Source organism: Myxine glutinosa, chromosome 8 (assembly GCF_964187855.1).
Source record: "Myxine glutinosa chromosome 8, kmMyxGlut1.1, whole genome shotgun sequence".
NCBI lineage: Eukaryota > Metazoa > Chordata > Myxini > Myxiniformes > Myxinidae > Myxine > Myxine glutinosa.
This window is the reverse complement of record NC_136268.1, coordinates 31,004,228-31,020,544: the sequence shown is the minus strand read 5'-3', so window position 1 is coordinate 31,020,544 and position 16,317 is coordinate 31,004,228. Positions and strand designations below refer to the sequence as shown.

The window sequence follows — 16,317 nt, the reverse complement described above, 5'->3', positions numbered from 1 at the left end:
TCTAATTTGCATAATAGCAAGTACATCGTTTTCTTCAACAACGAGCATATCTTTCACGCTATTAGCATGGACACATACCATTTGTTTGTCTTAAAGACCTTTAAACCAAATGGGGAAGGGGTGGAATAAAGCAATACAGCACTTTGAAATGGGACACAGGTGTAAGTAAATGCAAAAATGCTCACTTTGGTGGTACTTCCTTTTTTTCTAATGGACACCAAGAATGAATTTCACACCATTTATTGATACATTTCCCTGTGAACACCCCTGGAAGCAAGGGAGAGGGGATACGTTTGACAGTTGGAGTGATGCAGAAGCAGGGAAAGTAGGCAATGTCGGCATGTGATACGGATAAACCTTACCCACTCCTTCGGGATCCATCTCTGTTTTAGGGCAGTCCTGCGGCAATTCACAATGAGCTGTCTGTGCAACAATCATATTTCTATGTAAGAACATGAAAGAGTTTCTCTGAAAATCAAATTTGCTCAACACAGTTAAAGTTCAGATATTAAATCTTCAAACAAATAAGAAAAGAAAAATAATTCCTCAAGACGACAAAGAAAACAATGCTGGCAGGTAATAATTAGGCCTCCCCCAGAGGGGAAGGCTTATACACGTTGTTGGTTTGTTTCTACAATTGGCGCCCCCAATATTTAATGGTACCACAGAGTTTCTTAAACCCCAGGAATACATTTCAAATATATATATATATATATATATATATATATATATATATATATATTTATATATTCTATATATATATATATATTCTTCCTGCACTCTCAACACTCCAAATTATCAATTTTCGAGCTGTATCTCAGAGCCAGCTGGGAATTTTGGAATTCCATTTTGCATCTACAATGTCAAAAGAAAGCAGGCTGAGTTGACCTATTTTTGACTTTGACTTATTTTTAAGGTCATGACCTAATTATTCATTTTAACATTTCTCACCATAACTCAACTAACGTTTGTCCGATCGGGACGAAATTTCTCTCTATAGATAGCTTTGGGTAAGGTGCATTTGAATTACATTTACACCATACCCCTCAGGGTTAAACGGTCATGGTCTTGCACCCGGTGGAGTACTAAACCCCCATTTAGGATTTTGTCCCTTTTTTCTGCCAATTTACAAGCTGTATCTCAGAGCTGGCTGAAACTTTAGGAATTAAATGTTTCAGCAAGAATGGGAATAAAAAGTTTGTGGGATTGATACTTTTTTTGACCTTGACCTAATTTTCAGGTCATGACCAAATTAGACGTTTTAACATTTTTCCACCACAACTCGACGAAGGTCTGTCCAATCGGAGCCAAATTGCCATCTCGATAGCATAGAGCAAGCCGCATTTACGCTTTATTTGCATTATTCCCCTCCGAGTAGATAAAGGTAAAATGTTGGTCTGAAAAAAGAAAATTAAGTATTTTGTTATCACTCGGTTTTGCCAATTTGGAATGTCAAACGTTCAAAATTCAAAATTCAAAATTGTCAAATGTCAAAATTCGGAAGCTCAATTTCGCTTTCCAATATGTTTTTGCATCAAGCCACTGCACTTGCACTGAAGTTGTGCTCCTGATATTTAATGTGTCCTTTGTCCGTCCGTAAACACTTGAAACTTCTTCTCCGAAACCACTGAAGGGATTGCGACCAAATTTGGCACAAATTATATTTGTTGTGTTGTGACGAAAGTTTGTTCATGGCATTAGAAAAAAAATAAATCGGGGTCTAAGGGGGGTTTACCAGGGTCAAAGTGGATCCATGTTTAACCCCCTCCCCCCCCCCCCCCCCCCCCAAATAGGAATTTGCTTTTTCCTCTGAAACTACACACACTATTTCGATTAAACTTGACCACAACCTTCACCATCAATTCTGTACCAAAGTCTGTTCACGGCATTAAAAACATCTGCCCCTTTGGGGTATACGGGGGGGGGGGCTGCCCCCCCAAAATAGGTATTAGCTTTTTTTCTCAGAAACTACACACACACAATTTCGATGAAACTTGACCACAACCTTCACCACCCGTGATGTACCAAAGTTTGTTCACGGCATTAACATTATCTGCCCCTTTGGGGGTGTATGGGGGGTTGCCCCCCAAAATAGGTATTTGCTTTCTTCTCTGAAACTACACACACGATTTCGATGAAACCTGACCACAACCTTCACCACCCGTGATGTACCAAAGTATGCTCACGGCATTTAAAAAAAAGCTGCCCCTTTAGAGGTCTATGGGAGAGGGTTTCCCCCAAAAATAGGTATTTGCTTTCTTCGCAGAAACTACACACGCAATTTCGATGAAACTTCACCACAACCTTAATCACCCATGATGTACCAACGTTTGTTCAAGGCATTAGAAAAATTGGGGTCTTAAGATGTATATGGGTTGGAGGAGTGGGGGTTGACCCCCAAAATAGGTATTTTTTTATTTGTTTGTTTAAAGTTTTATGATTATGTTAGTATGATTGTACATGCTGCCCTGTCTTCTAGCAACCATTGAAATTGGTTTAAAATAACCTTAATCGGTGCAGTATACTGTTTATTCTACCAGGTGAGTGCCAGGGGTATTGCCCCTATGTTTCGGATTGTAGCCGAATTAACAAAAAACACATTTTTTATCACAACTTGAATAATTTCCCTCCAATTTTCATGACGGAGGTTTTATGGATAGACTGGAGATGGGGAAAAAACCACCTTTAGAGGCCATTTTTCCCCGCAAAGCGGGGGTTGGCCTTTTTCGGGGACCGTGGTTGTTGTTTTTTGGTCCCCTTTTTGAAGCAATGTTTTACGGCCGGATGCCCTTCCTGCTGCCAACCCTTTTTGTCGCCTTTTACGACAAGCAGGGAATTACCAGTGAACTGGTACTCAATTAGCCGACCTCGGAAGGATGACAGGTTGAGTCAACCCCCCTGGCGTTAATTCAGCGATCGACCGGGATTCGAACCAAGGATCCGAGGAATCCTAAGCTGGCACCCTAGCCGCTACACCAACACCAGGCTATGGGGAAACATGTTCTGAATTATATTCCTAAGTGTTGAAGGTCAATGTCATTGTCATGTGGTGGTCCAAACAAAATATCCATCATTGGATTACAGAGCAAGGGCAAGTTGTAGGCGATCGCCAAGAGTAAGCCTCCCCCATCAGGGAAGGCTTACAGTTGGTGATAACAATGTGATCGCAGATATCTGGTTATTATTGCCCTCAGAGGGTGCAACATGTTTCAAATAAATTCCACATAACACAACTTCCGTTTGAGATATTTTCGGTGTTGGATCTCACATGAACCAGAAGCTACTGAAAGCTCAAATGTATGTTGAAAATAATGAAAGGTTATAATAGTTATTAGAAGCATTGTCAATAATGTGGTATAATATATGACCAAAAACGATTATTTAAAAAACTAACTAGAACGACACTCTTTGACGTTGACCTTTGACCGAAACACTCTTCCACGCACATTATTACATCATCTAATATATAAAGAAGAAAGTTTGTTTGTGTGTTTGTTTATGCATTCGGACGCTGCAGGAACAAGTGCAACCAAAGTTTGCATGGCCTCCTCTTTCATCCAGAGGAAGGCCAAGGGCTATGCTTGGATAAAAAAAACTAGTGAGGTACCCATGCTACGCACGGATGGGAGGCCAGAAGCAAACAGACAATGCAGAAATGGCGAATGCTAAAGCATTAAGCCAATAAATTCCACATTCCTGTAGCACCTTCAGTCGCACGTCAGACATGGACAGCAAGTTCGTGAAGGACTTCCATGAAAAATGTACCCGTTCGCAAAAAAACGGGTACATTCACGAATAGAAACATCGAACGTGGGTCCGTGGTGAATTTGCATATGGCGATCCGCGAATTTCACGTTTACACTTGTTTCACGTTGATCTTATTGCGTTTCACGTTTACGTCATTTCGTCATTCACTTGAACTCGATATCTCTTTTTTCATTCCAAACAGCATAACTCCAATCACAAATTAAATAGCATTAATATAAAAAAATTAACTTTTAGCAACATTCGTGACATAAACAAATATTTAAATCCTGATGTGAAGTTCCGTACGGTTGGGTGAATACAATTACGAATTCAAAATCGTAATTGTATTCACTCAATTCCAGTCATCAATTGATACTTCAACAAAACGATTAACACGATTAACGTTTAACGATTTAACATTACGATTGAATGACGGTTGTATTGGGATATTATCAAATCCGCGCAATGCCGTCAACTGTCTACTTCCGCATTCGTGGCAGGTTCATAATTCTCATCAAAATCTAAACAGTATTTGTCGAATTTCAATAAAAGCCACATCACTGTTCATATCGGTAAATATTATTCCATCGTGTTTGGGAAAACTGGAAAATTGGAAAAACAATATAGCCTATTTTACTCCAGGGGTCCCAGGAATACCCACCCAAAATATCATTGCGATCGGTTCAGCCGTTTTTGCGGTACCTTCAAACGGACGGACGGATGGACAGACGGACATTTGGTGAATTATAGTAAGATAAACAAAAAAGAAAAAAAAGAAGCAGATAATTGGCCTTTAGGCCTCAATCGGGTTTTGTGGTGATACACTCCCTGTGTATTTTTTTCCTGGGAGCAATCGGGTAATATGTTTGGTTGAGGTTGTGTATCGTGATTTGTTGTCAACAACACAAATTTAATGACAATAGTGTTTACATTTGCGCCTGTTATTAAAAAGATTGGTTTACACCGGTTTATTATAACATCTCCGTGTTCAGGCCTCGAGTGAGTATGTTGGTTCTACACTACCGCGATCGAGTAATATGTATTGTGAAGATCTTATGTTGAGGTCGCATGTATGCAAGCTAATAAGGAAAACTGTATTCCGTTGGTACGTTTCTCCCCCACCCTCTAACCCTCTCTGTCTCTGTATGATCCGTCTGTTAATTTTTCTTTGTTATTAACTTTAATCCACTGCGTCACGAAGGTTGGCATGGTAAGATGCCAGTCGGAGCACTTCTGGCGAGTTCACCCAATAGAGATAGCTCTGGCAAGGGCCATTTAGGGCGCATTGCACCTCCAGATTTATAACGCCACCACCGTGTTCATGCTCCCCCACCTGTAATCCTCTTTGTCTGTTGTACAGAAATTACATGGGCTAAACTACTGATGGTAATTATTCGGTTTTTTTTAAATTTTATTTTGCATCCCCACGTCATTTAAACTAACTTTGCGTGCAAGTGATGTACCTCTGGAATACAAAGATATTTTTGATTCTGACTCAATACTTCAATACATATTGCATCAAATTCCCCCAGGCAGCGCCAGCTAGTTATACACACTTGTACCAAGTTTGATTTAAATCCCTTCAGCTGTTCTCAAGTATCACATTTTTACCTGACGTAACCTCTGCCCTCTTGTTGCCAAAATCGAATCAGTTCATCTTTGCATCATAATATCTATATATATAAAACACAGTTTGTGTGTGTGTGTGTGTAATGTTACCGATAGACTCCTAAACGGAGAGGCTTACGTGCTTGATATTTGGCATAGACATGGCCATTGAGCCTGGGACGAACTTGGCCGAACTCAAAATATTTGACGATCCATATTTTTTATTCATATTTACCTCAGCGCATTTCAGCGCACGGAATCAACGGAATCAGAGCAGGTGGGCACTGATTCGCTCAGAGCGATCACGTGATGACGCTATGACGCTATGAAAAAAAAAATCGCTATGACGCTATGAAACGCTATGAACGCTATGACGCTATGAAAAAAAAAATCGCTATGACACTATGAAACGCTATGACGCTATGAACGCTATGAACGCTATGAACGCTATGAAAAAAAAAAATCGCTCACTTTACCAAGGGGCTCGCTCTCCCCCCGTTCCCCTCCCCTCTCCTTCCCCCTCCCCCTCCCCTCCCCCGCCCGGCAATGCCGGGTACTTCTGCTAGTATGCTTATACAGGGAGTTCTCAATACAAGTAGTCCCGTTATCCGTTTTTTCTCTACAATATTGTTGAATTAACACTTTTCCGATACAAGTAGGAAAGTTTTGGTATAAAAAAAAACAATCATCAAGTGAGGCTAGTGCGTCTGTGAGCAAGAAGAGATGCAAATTAGATGTGTTGAGGGGGTTTGATGTTGGTGATCGTGCATATAGCCATCGTCACTGGGATACCCGTGAGGACAATCAGGACAAACAAGGACAAGGTGAGAGCCGTTTGGCAGTGCAATACGACATTGGGTGCTTTGAGGAATGTTCGCACTCGTAGTTTGGTGGTGGAGAATATGGACCGTTTATTATCGGTCTGGATCGAATTCCCAAACCAACCTGATGTGCAAATAAGTTTGATTGCGATCCAGGCTAAACCCCGCAGTTGATTTAACGACCTGAAGGCGAACAAGGCGAGTCGAGTCAAAGTGAAACCTTTAAGGTGAGCAGAGGCTGGTTTGAACAGGTCACCATGCGACTTCGTCAGCAGAGGCATGAAAAGCTCTTGCCAATTGCTTCATTAATTGATAACTCATCACAGAAATAAGAGTTGATGAACATCTATTACCATGTATGCATGATGTAATTACCTCCATTCACCTTTGGTGGATATAGATATTTTCACCCCTGTGTTTGTGTTTTCACCCCTGTCTGTGAATAGGTTATTTCAAAAAGTTACTGATGGAATCAGACGAAACTTGGTAGACAGGTTGATTGGGTGTCAATAACGAGCCGATTAGATTTTGATTAAGGTCCTGATGTAGATCCGGCTTGTCAGTGGGATACATAACGTAATCTGTTCAGCCTGGTGGAATTCCAGTTGTTTTATGTCATTATCCATAACGGCAGATCATGAATTAAACAGAAACACAGGACAAATGATTGGCTGGGGGTGTGGTGGGTGTAAGGCAAGGCATTAGGCCATATGGCAAATACCGATGGACAGGTGCTACGGCTTTGATTTGCGGTCGGGATGAAATTCGTAACAATAAAGAATGCATTCTCTTCCTGGGGAGGGGATGGAATAGAGAAGGAAGAAACAGGTTAAAAGAAGATATTTTGTCCAAACTTTTAAAACATTTAACTTTTCTTATGTATGAGTAATAAAAGGTTACCAGAGATCAATCTGACACAGTTAGCGGGGATACAACGTCATCTGTGACCAAACCTTATTATTCTCTTCAGAAAGAAGAGGTACAGAAAGAAGAGAGATTAATAAGGTGGGAATACAATGGCAATTCCAATGGAAATTTTGAACTAGTCTGGATGTCGATTCTGGATTTTACTCCCGACCAGACAATAAGCTGTAATCCTGGAATTTTGCAAGCTCCATTCTTTAAGGGGATGTTAGGACGGTTATCCCATCTGATAACATTCACTTGTGGATGTTAATGATCTTGTGGCGCCTTTTGAAAAGAGTGGGCCACTGTGTGCTGATATTTGAGCCATATTCTCAAGTCCTGCCATAATCTACAGGGCCAGTGCATCAACAGCATGGCTGCACCTGCATGAACAATGGGAACAATAGCTGGGGGGTGGCAGGAGGTCGGCAGGGAGAGAAAGAGCAAGATATGCAAGGGGAGGGGTGGGGGATAACGGGCAAGATTTGCAATATGCCCTTCTTTGTGCTTAAATATTTTGTTACTCCTGATCTTTAGCATTACAACTCACCTCTGGAGGGATTACGTAGTCGGCCGCATCCCAGACCGAGACACCTCCACTCGATGATGAATCGTTGTCACGGTAAAATGCCACACCTCTCAGCTTGCTCGTTACTGTGGAAACTGGCACTTCCATGTCTTGGTAGCCATGCCGATAAATGATTACCCAACTGTTTACAATAAGGCAATAAATTGTTATAAAAGGACAAACATTATAGACTTATCTCATTATGAACTTTGCACTCATCACAGACAGGTGACAAATTGGTTCCGTTTTGGTGATGATCCGAATCCGGATCTGGATATGAGCTTTTAATAATAAAAAGTGATTCTTCACCATTGAGAGATGGGGTCAAAAACTTTATATATAGCACGATATCTCAAAAAGTTGTGGATGGGTTATGCTAAAACTAGGTGGATGAGTTGGTCAGATGACATGAACAAGCCGATCAGATTTTGGATCAGGTTCGAATCCAGATCCGACACATCAGTGGGATACAAAACGTGAACTGTTCAGCCTGGCGGAGGTATGTGCTCAACTGAGTGATGTCCGAATTTTTATTGTGATATAACAAGTGGAACATGTCTTTCAATCCTGACAAATCTCACACTCTTACGATGTCTCTCCGAAAAGACCGACTGGACAACCCTCCCATCCACTTTCTGAATAATCCTCTCCAAGAAGTTCTGTCACTCAAGCTTTTGGGTCTCACTATCTGCCATGATTTTTCCTGGGAAAAGCACATTTCAAATCTGGCCTCCAAAGCCAGTCGCCGACTGGGCATCCTCCGTCGTGCGAAGTCCTTCCTTGGCACACCTGAGCTCCTCACCACATACAAGGCTTTCATCCGCAGCTCAATGGATTACTGTTCCCCCCTCCGGGCCGGTGCTCCTGCCTCACACCTAGCTCGTCTTTACGCTGTTGAAACCAAAGCGTTCAGAATCATTGGAATCTCCCGCGATGAAGCTAACTCTGGGGGCCTTTCACTTACTCACCGCAGGCAGGTTGGTGGTCTTTCCGTCTTCTACCGACTCCTCTCCGGCCTTGCCCCCCCAGCTCTCTCTGGGCTCTGTCCCCCAAATATTCCTACAGGTCGCACAAGATCTGCCTGCAACCCTCTTATGGTTAAACTGCCAAAATCAACACTCTCTGCTCACCTTCACTCCTTCATTCCTCTTTTCTCCCACCTCTGGAACAAACTCCCTCACTCTCTTCAATCCCACTCCTCCCTCCAGGTCTTTAAAACAGCTGTTCACCACCATCTCTTATCGTCCCCCATCCAAAACCTTGATCTTTTCTACCACCTCTAATTTCACCCCAAATCCACTTTTTTGAAATACCAACTTCTTTCCTGGAAGTCCTTGGTGTCCTTGTTTTATATTTCTCCCACCCCCTCCCTTCCCACGCTTCCTCCCCCCAAGCCCTCTCTCTCCCACACATCTCCCGACGTCGCTGCTCTCAAATGTTGTGTTTGTGTGCTTCCCCTTCTCTCATCTTGTCTTCCCCTCCCTCTTTTTATATATTTTGTTTGTCTGTTTGATTTGTTTGTGTGATAAATGTTAGCTCCTTCACGAGCCTCGATTCTGTATACAAAAAAAAAAAAAAAAAAAAAAAATTAAATGCAAGTAAAACGAGCTAGTATGTATAATGCATTTCATCAACTAGAACGGCACTCAGTAGAGAGCAAACCTCCACCTGGTTGGCCATGTCAGTCAATGGTGAAGAATTACTTCAAAAATTATATGAGCTGGATGCGGATCTTCACCAAAATTGAATCGATTCTTCCTTGTCACACACAAACTGTCCACCAAGTTTCGTCCAAATCCGTCTACAACTTTTTGAGATATCCTGCTATGTATCGTTTTTGGCCCGATCTCCCAATGGTGAAGAATCACATAAAAGATTCTAGCAACCGGATCCGAATCCGGATCTTCACCAAAATCTAATCATTTCGTCCTTGTGACATACTACGCTACATCTCTGCAAACTTTCGTCCGAATCCGTCCACAACTTTTTGAGATATTTTATTCACAAACAAACGGACAGACAGGGGTGAAAACATCACCTCCATCCACCTTTAGTGGCTGAGGTAATAAGCCTTTTGTTTGTAACCGTGTTTGTTACGTCACACACCCGATGACGTAGGCGACCACAGCAATCTGGAGCAGGTATTGCAGGCAGGCGGAGCTTGTGCTGCGAATTTGCACGAACCGCGGCGTGTCATAAGAGCACAACCAATCACAGGGCATCCTGCGTGTGCACGTGAGGTGAGCGAGACAAATCAGTGTGGGCGATCGCGGCGCTGAGCAGCGAGCAGGAAGCACGAAGTGGCGGACTTTGTCACATGAAAATGAAATGATGAAAAAAAAAAAATACCCAAGCAGCTTGCTAGCGCTCGCCAAGCCGGCCATTCCCAATTAACGGTTTTGAGTGGAGTGCTTAAGCCACTTGGCGAGCGCTCGACAATAAACCTGGTTACCGAACACACCTGGAAATCCCAAGCGATTACAGTGAACGAGGCTTCGTGGTGAAATAAATAAACGATACACCTTGAATCGCGGGCTACCTTGTTCTTGTAGTTGTACACCGATCTGCTTACCTTCTCAATTTCGTTTTCTTTCGAGTGAATAAACGAGAGGAGCTCGGTGGTTGCACTTGGAGTTCGCACGTGACCGGGATGGGCGGAGACAAGCGAAAATGGGTGAGATTGATCATTGATACAAAACAAGACCAGAAGAACAGCGGCGTCGCCGGGATTGTAAAATATTATAAACCACAAACACACATGATTAGCTTTTCAAACAGTCGATAATGCTGTTTATAATATTAAACAAAGAAATTTGGAGAAATCCCGAAACCCATGAGGTAAGTTTTACTTACAGAACTGACGATAGATCTACTGTAATCTATACACCCCACAGGGGTAGGAGGTGTGCTCATTCACCAAGCAGCTAGCTGGCGCTTGCCAAGCCAGCCGTTCCTTAACGGTTTTGAATGGAGTGCTTGCTCGAATGCTTAAACCAAATGGCGATCTCTCCACAAGAAACTTGGTAAATGAACACACACCCAATGTTCTTGATACCCGACCATAGATTGACTAGTCGATATACCCCAAAGAGGAATGACCTTTCCTGCCGCTTTCGAAGTGAGCGGGTGTTTACGCCGTAATGCCATCATATACGTAATGACGTAGCATGACTGCCAGACACAAAACTTCCACCACTTTAATATGATTATATAAGATATATATTTAACCTCCAGTACGTTTGCAGTCACTACAAAGGGATTAGTGTTACGATTAGATTTACTATTATAATAACGTAACGTTACGTTATTATTACGAAAATTATATTATTTTTGAAAAACCGAGGTGAATTCCTTACTTCCGCGGTTACACCGCTTCAATGCATCAACTTTCCATTCACATTGGGATTAAAATGTTATGGTTATATTTACTATAATATTATTATTATTACAAAAACGATACTACTGAAACGATACACTACTGTATTAAGAAACCTGGGTTTAATTTGTCCGAAGCGGACGGTGAGTCATTACGCCTAAAAGGCCTATACGTACCGTTTTGTTGGAAGAGACGTAACGCCGATGGTTTCGACAATCGGTTTGTTTGTGTTTCACACTGAATGAAAAACGTAAAGGTAGAGCATGGCGATGGTGATATGATATATGACAGGTTCGACGATACGTTCGACATATAAATCAAAATGGCGGAGTCTGGAGAGTCAGCCGCCGTACTGCCGTAATGACATCTGGCGTGTTCACATCACCCTGTCATGTGACCATATCCTCAGCTCTGATTGGTATACGTTTGAGGGGACATACATATGCACGGACAAACACATATGCACGGACAAACACATTTCCCAAACACTGTTTGGGAAATACGCCTAGTCAGAGAAAAAGGAAGAGATTTTGATGAAGAAAAAGAATGAATTGGTTGTTCCTGATGGAGTAAAAAGCAGAATAAGACATTTCAATACATTTTGGAAGCGTTTTTTTCTTTTTAATGTCACGAAGTGCGAAGCAAGAGAAACGTTTTATTTAACGATGATTTTGTTTGGGGATAATGAAAGGAATGGATAGGGAAATGAGTAACTGAGCACCAAGAGAAGAGTTTGGATTTCTTTCCCCAGTGAAGAAGAGATATGTTTGTATTTTTGAGGGAGGAGGGAAAATGGATTGAGCTGAGGGAGGGATCATATGATTAATTTTTTTTGGGGGGGGGGGGGGGGGAGGGGACAGACTAGGACATTACACTCCTTAGTCATGTCATGAAGATGCTGGACAGGATTTTGGATAGGAGGATAAAGAGGAGGGTGGAGATTGGAGAAGAGCAGCAGGGGTGTAGAACGGGCAGGGGGACGACGGCTGGGACATGTTCACGCTGAGACAGTTGGTGGAGAAGAGGTTGGAGGTGCAAGGTGTAATGGCATTGGGATTTGTCGACCTGGAAAAGCCCTACGACACTGTTCCGTGAGAGATGGTGATGGCAACAGACATGTATGGCAGTACCAGAAGCAGAAGTTAGGTTGGTGGAAGGGAAGCATAAGGGAATGAAGGGAAGAGTTTGGGTTGGTCCTGGGATGTCAGACGAGTTGTGTGAACATCGGTTTGAGGCAGGGAAGTGCACTCAGCTCACTTATGTTTATCATGGTGATAGAGCTGCTAAGCAGGAAACAAAACATGAGAGGTATTCTGGGGATGATGTTGTATGCGAATGTTCTGGCTGTTGTGGTGGAGTGGGCGGGACATGCAAAGAATTGCTGGGGGAGAGGAAGGAAGCATTTGAGAAACTTGGGCTGAACATGAACATGGACAAGCCGGAAGTAATGTGGGTTAGGCCACAGAGGAAAGAAATGAATATCAGGAGGGGAAGGAGATCAGACAGGGAAATAGGTTTGAGTATCTGGGGGGGAACAGTGAACAGGGATGTGCAGAATGTGTAATATCTCTACTCAATTAAGATAAACGGAGAGACAGAGACTATCATTTTCTGGTGAACGATTTAATCAAACTTGCTGGAACAAACTCACTTGCATTTAAACAAATACTTCATTGAATATTCAGCGCACAAGACATCAAATGAGTTTCTTGCTGCTCTTCAAGAGTACAGCTCTCTTATAGTTTCCGTAGCTCTCTGAAATTGGTGCAAGGTCAGAAAGTAATTAAAAGGTCATTGAAGTTACAGCCAGGCCGACACCAGGACCCATGTGTTTCTCATCAATCACATCATAAGGCCAGGAATACGTTTGTATAGTCAGGCTGGAAGTCATTCTTATCTACAGGTCTCACCGAGGAGAAGAAGTAGGGGCATGGAACTTATCTCCGTAGAAAGGTTTTTGCTGATTGTGGTAATTATAGAGAGCTGGCCCTGGTTTTCCAGAACTTCACTGGGTGCTGCATTTTTCAACAGTCATTCATCACCAGCTCTTTCTCGCTTTTAACATCTCCAACATGTTCCAATATAGCTTAAATTATCATTTTTACAGATTAAGCAACATTGTTATGGCTCTAGATAATTCTACAAAACAATATTCATGTTTCTGTTATTTTCTGCATTGTCAAAAAGCTCCACACAGAAATTACAATTTAACTGTGAATAAAAACGTACTCACAGGGACTTATTGAAGTTTAATAATAAGGAAGTCAGTGAAAAAGGACTTTCACAGATGGTAAGTCAGAGGCAGACGTGTGGAGGAGGATTCAGGTATGTGTGAATGCATGGAGGAGGGTGGATGGATTGATGGCAGACAGGAATATATCAAGGAAATTGAAAGGGAAGGTTCTGATGTTGTGTGTAATGCCAGTCTACCTTTACGGTTTGGAGACGGTGGCACTGACAGTGAGATGACAACAAAGGCTGCAGGATTGCAAGAACAATTGGGTCTGGTGGATTGTTGGAGTGAAGAGGGTGGATAGAAGGAGGATGGATGAACTGAGGGAGGATATTGATGTGCAGATGAGCTTGACGGGGAGATTGGTGAAATTCCAGCTGAGATTGACTGGACACGTGGTGCGTATGGTGGAAGAGAGAATGGCAAAGAGAGCAGATAGTTGAGGGACCAAGGTAGCAGGAAAAGAGGAAGACCACGGTTGAGATGGGAGGATTGTGTTAAGAGGGATATCAGTAAGGTGAGGTGGTTGGAGAGTGGAGAGAGTTGGTCAAGGACAGAGGGGAATGGAGGAGTATTGTGCTCAAGGCAGGACAGAAGCTTGGTGCCATTGGACCTTGCCCCTCAACAAAGGGAAGAAGATTCCCAAACACCCTTCTTCAATCCCTCATTTTCCAACACCAGTACTCAAACCTCCATTATCATTTATCATGCTTCATTTCTAAACCATATTCTCAAAGCACTTCACCTCACCGGTGCTTCGACCAAATAACCGCCATTCCAGCGTTGCAATTGCCAAAACCCCCGCCGTTCCAGCATACCAGTCATTGTGGCATCAGAGAGGCCAGCGCCCGGCCCTGCTCTCTGGGGCCAAATCCCAGCAGCTGGATCGGAGTGCGCCACAGTGGATCGGTGTGGCTGGATGCCGAGAGCGGACGTGGAGTTTGGGAGTTTGAGAGTTAGTGTGGTGCGGAGTTCCGGAGCTCATAAAGCTGAGGGGAGTTCGACAGTTTGTGAAGGAGAGAAAGACTTAGCCAGGAACACTGAGAAACACCAAGCGAGCGCCAAGAAACACCAACCAGGCACCGAGCAAACCAGCAGAACTGACCTCCGCTGCATCTCTCACTTACCAAACTTTACATCCTGTTCGGTTCCACGCGAGTCATCCGGTTCTCATAGGGGTGAGGCCAGGGTCCTCCCTATACCCCACTAACTTCTCTCCCCCTATGTCAAATACCGTATCTCTTATAACTTCCCGGAATGAATGTGGCGCCTGTCTGCATTTCATGTTAAGGCTAATTGAATAAAGTGTGTCATTTAGAGTAAAGTTTTATTTTCTTGTATACTTAGTTGAGGCTCATATATGAGCTAAAAGGTCTTTCCTTTTGTAAACTGCATTGCTGCATAAAACTGCATTGCTTTTGTTAATACAAGATTTATTATTTCCAACCTGCCCACATGTCTCATTCCTCCATTAGTTAGACATAGCATGCAATTAGTAAACGGGAGGTTGTACCCCATTGATTTGCCATGGTCAGACTAGCCGACATCCCAGTGATGGTTCTGCTCTGCCGTACCTAATTGATAGATAAAAGTGGGCGTCGAGGGAACAAGCCTTATCTGAGGGTAACCAACTCACCTGAAAGGTAGCGTGAAATTTGGGCGCGAGGACCCTGCCAGATTTAGTCACTTCAGATGGTGCTTGTCGTAAACGATGACATTTTGCATCACATTCCCTCTCATCGAGATGTCGTAATAAGATGACATTGATGTGTGCAGTTGTTTTGTTTTAAGATGAAAAATAATAATAATAATAATAAATAAATAAAACCACTAACATGCCAATAAAAAAAAAAAATGCAACATTTACTAAAACACAGAAGTGAACAAACGCAGGATTGAAAAATCGAACAAGAAAATAAAATGCATGTTGTTGTTGGTGTTTTGTATGCGGCCTTCGGCTGCCGGTTTGCATCATTTTTCTGGAAGTGCGTTTGTGCCGCTGATGCAGTGCCCCAATTACCAGTGAGCTGGTACTCAATTTCCGACCTCGGAAGGATGGCAGGCTGAGTCAACCCCCCTGGCATTAATTCAAAGATCAACCGGGATTCAAAATCAGGATCCTCGGATCCCAAGCTAGCACCCTAACCATTAAAGCCAACACCAGGCTATGAAATGCATAAATGAATACCTGCCCAAAACCCTTTTTGTACACAAAGCCGAGGCTCGTGGAAGAGCTGGAACATAGAATGGATCATGATGAAAGAACAAAAGGAACAGTAAAAAGGAGGATGGAACACCAACAGCAGGATGGAAGGACAAAATAGAGAGACTTGGGTGTGAGAATGAATAGTGGGTAGGGGAAAGGCATGGCGGGTCGGGGGAGGAATGGCGGGTAGGGGGAGGCATGGCGGGTAGGGTGAGGCTTGGCGAGGCATGGTGGGTAGGGGGAGGCATGGCGGGTAGGGGGAGGCATGGCGGGTAGGGTGAGGCTTGGCGAGGCATGGTGGGTCGGGGGAGGCATGGCGGGTAGGGGGAGGCATGGCGGGTAGGGGGAGGAATGGCGGGTCGGGGGAGGAATGGCGGGTCGGGGGAGGAATGGCGGGTCGGGGGAAGAATGGCGGGTCGGGGGAAGAATGGCGGGTCGGGGGAGGAATGGCGGGTCGGGGGAGGAATGGCGGGTAGGGGGAGGAATGGCGGGTCGGGGGAGGAATGGCGGGTAGGGGGAGGAATGGCGGGTCGGGGGATAGTGATTCCTCTTCATTCCTCTTTTCTCCCACCTCTGGAACAAACTCCCTCACTCTCTTCAATCCCACTCCTCCCTCCAGGTCTTTAAAACAGCTGTTCACCACCATCTCTTATCGTCCCCCATCCAAAACCTTGATCTTTTCTACCACCTCTAATTTCAGCCCAAATCCACTTTTTTGAAATACCAACTTCTTTCCTGGAAGTCCTTGGTGTCCTTGTTTTATATTTCTCCCACCCCCTCCCTTCCCACCTGATTTGGCTGGCAGGATGGCATTGAGGTACGCACACTCACCTCTGCACTGTCGAGCCGAGG

The 16,317-nt window shown here is 43.5% G+C and overlaps 1 protein-coding gene across 2 annotated transcripts in view; it reads right to left on the bottom strand.

Annotated features, from left to right (window-relative positions):
* Positions 1-10,526, bottom strand: part of LOC137432364 (P2X purinoceptor 4-like) — a 31,061-nt gene extending 20,535 nt beyond the window's left edge. The window contains exons 1-6 of one of the 2 annotated variants that reach the window (XM_078783137.1): positions 10,223-10,526; positions 9,757-9,873; positions 7,633-7,792; positions 6,898-6,969; positions 363-423; positions 186-267 (exon numbers count right to left, since the gene is read on the bottom strand). In XM_078783137.1, the coding sequence (XP_078639263.1) occupies positions 186-267; positions 363-423; positions 6,898-6,969; positions 7,633-7,792; positions 9,757-9,873; positions 10,223-10,338 (608 nt within the window). In that variant the 5' untranslated portion in view covers positions 10,339-10,526. The remainder of the gene's footprint in view (positions 1-185; positions 268-362; positions 424-6,897; positions 6,970-7,632; positions 7,793-9,756; positions 9,874-10,222) is intronic. The other variant, XM_078783138.1, reaches the window with a different exon arrangement.
* Between the last annotated feature and the right edge of the window lie 5,791 nt (positions 10,527-16,317).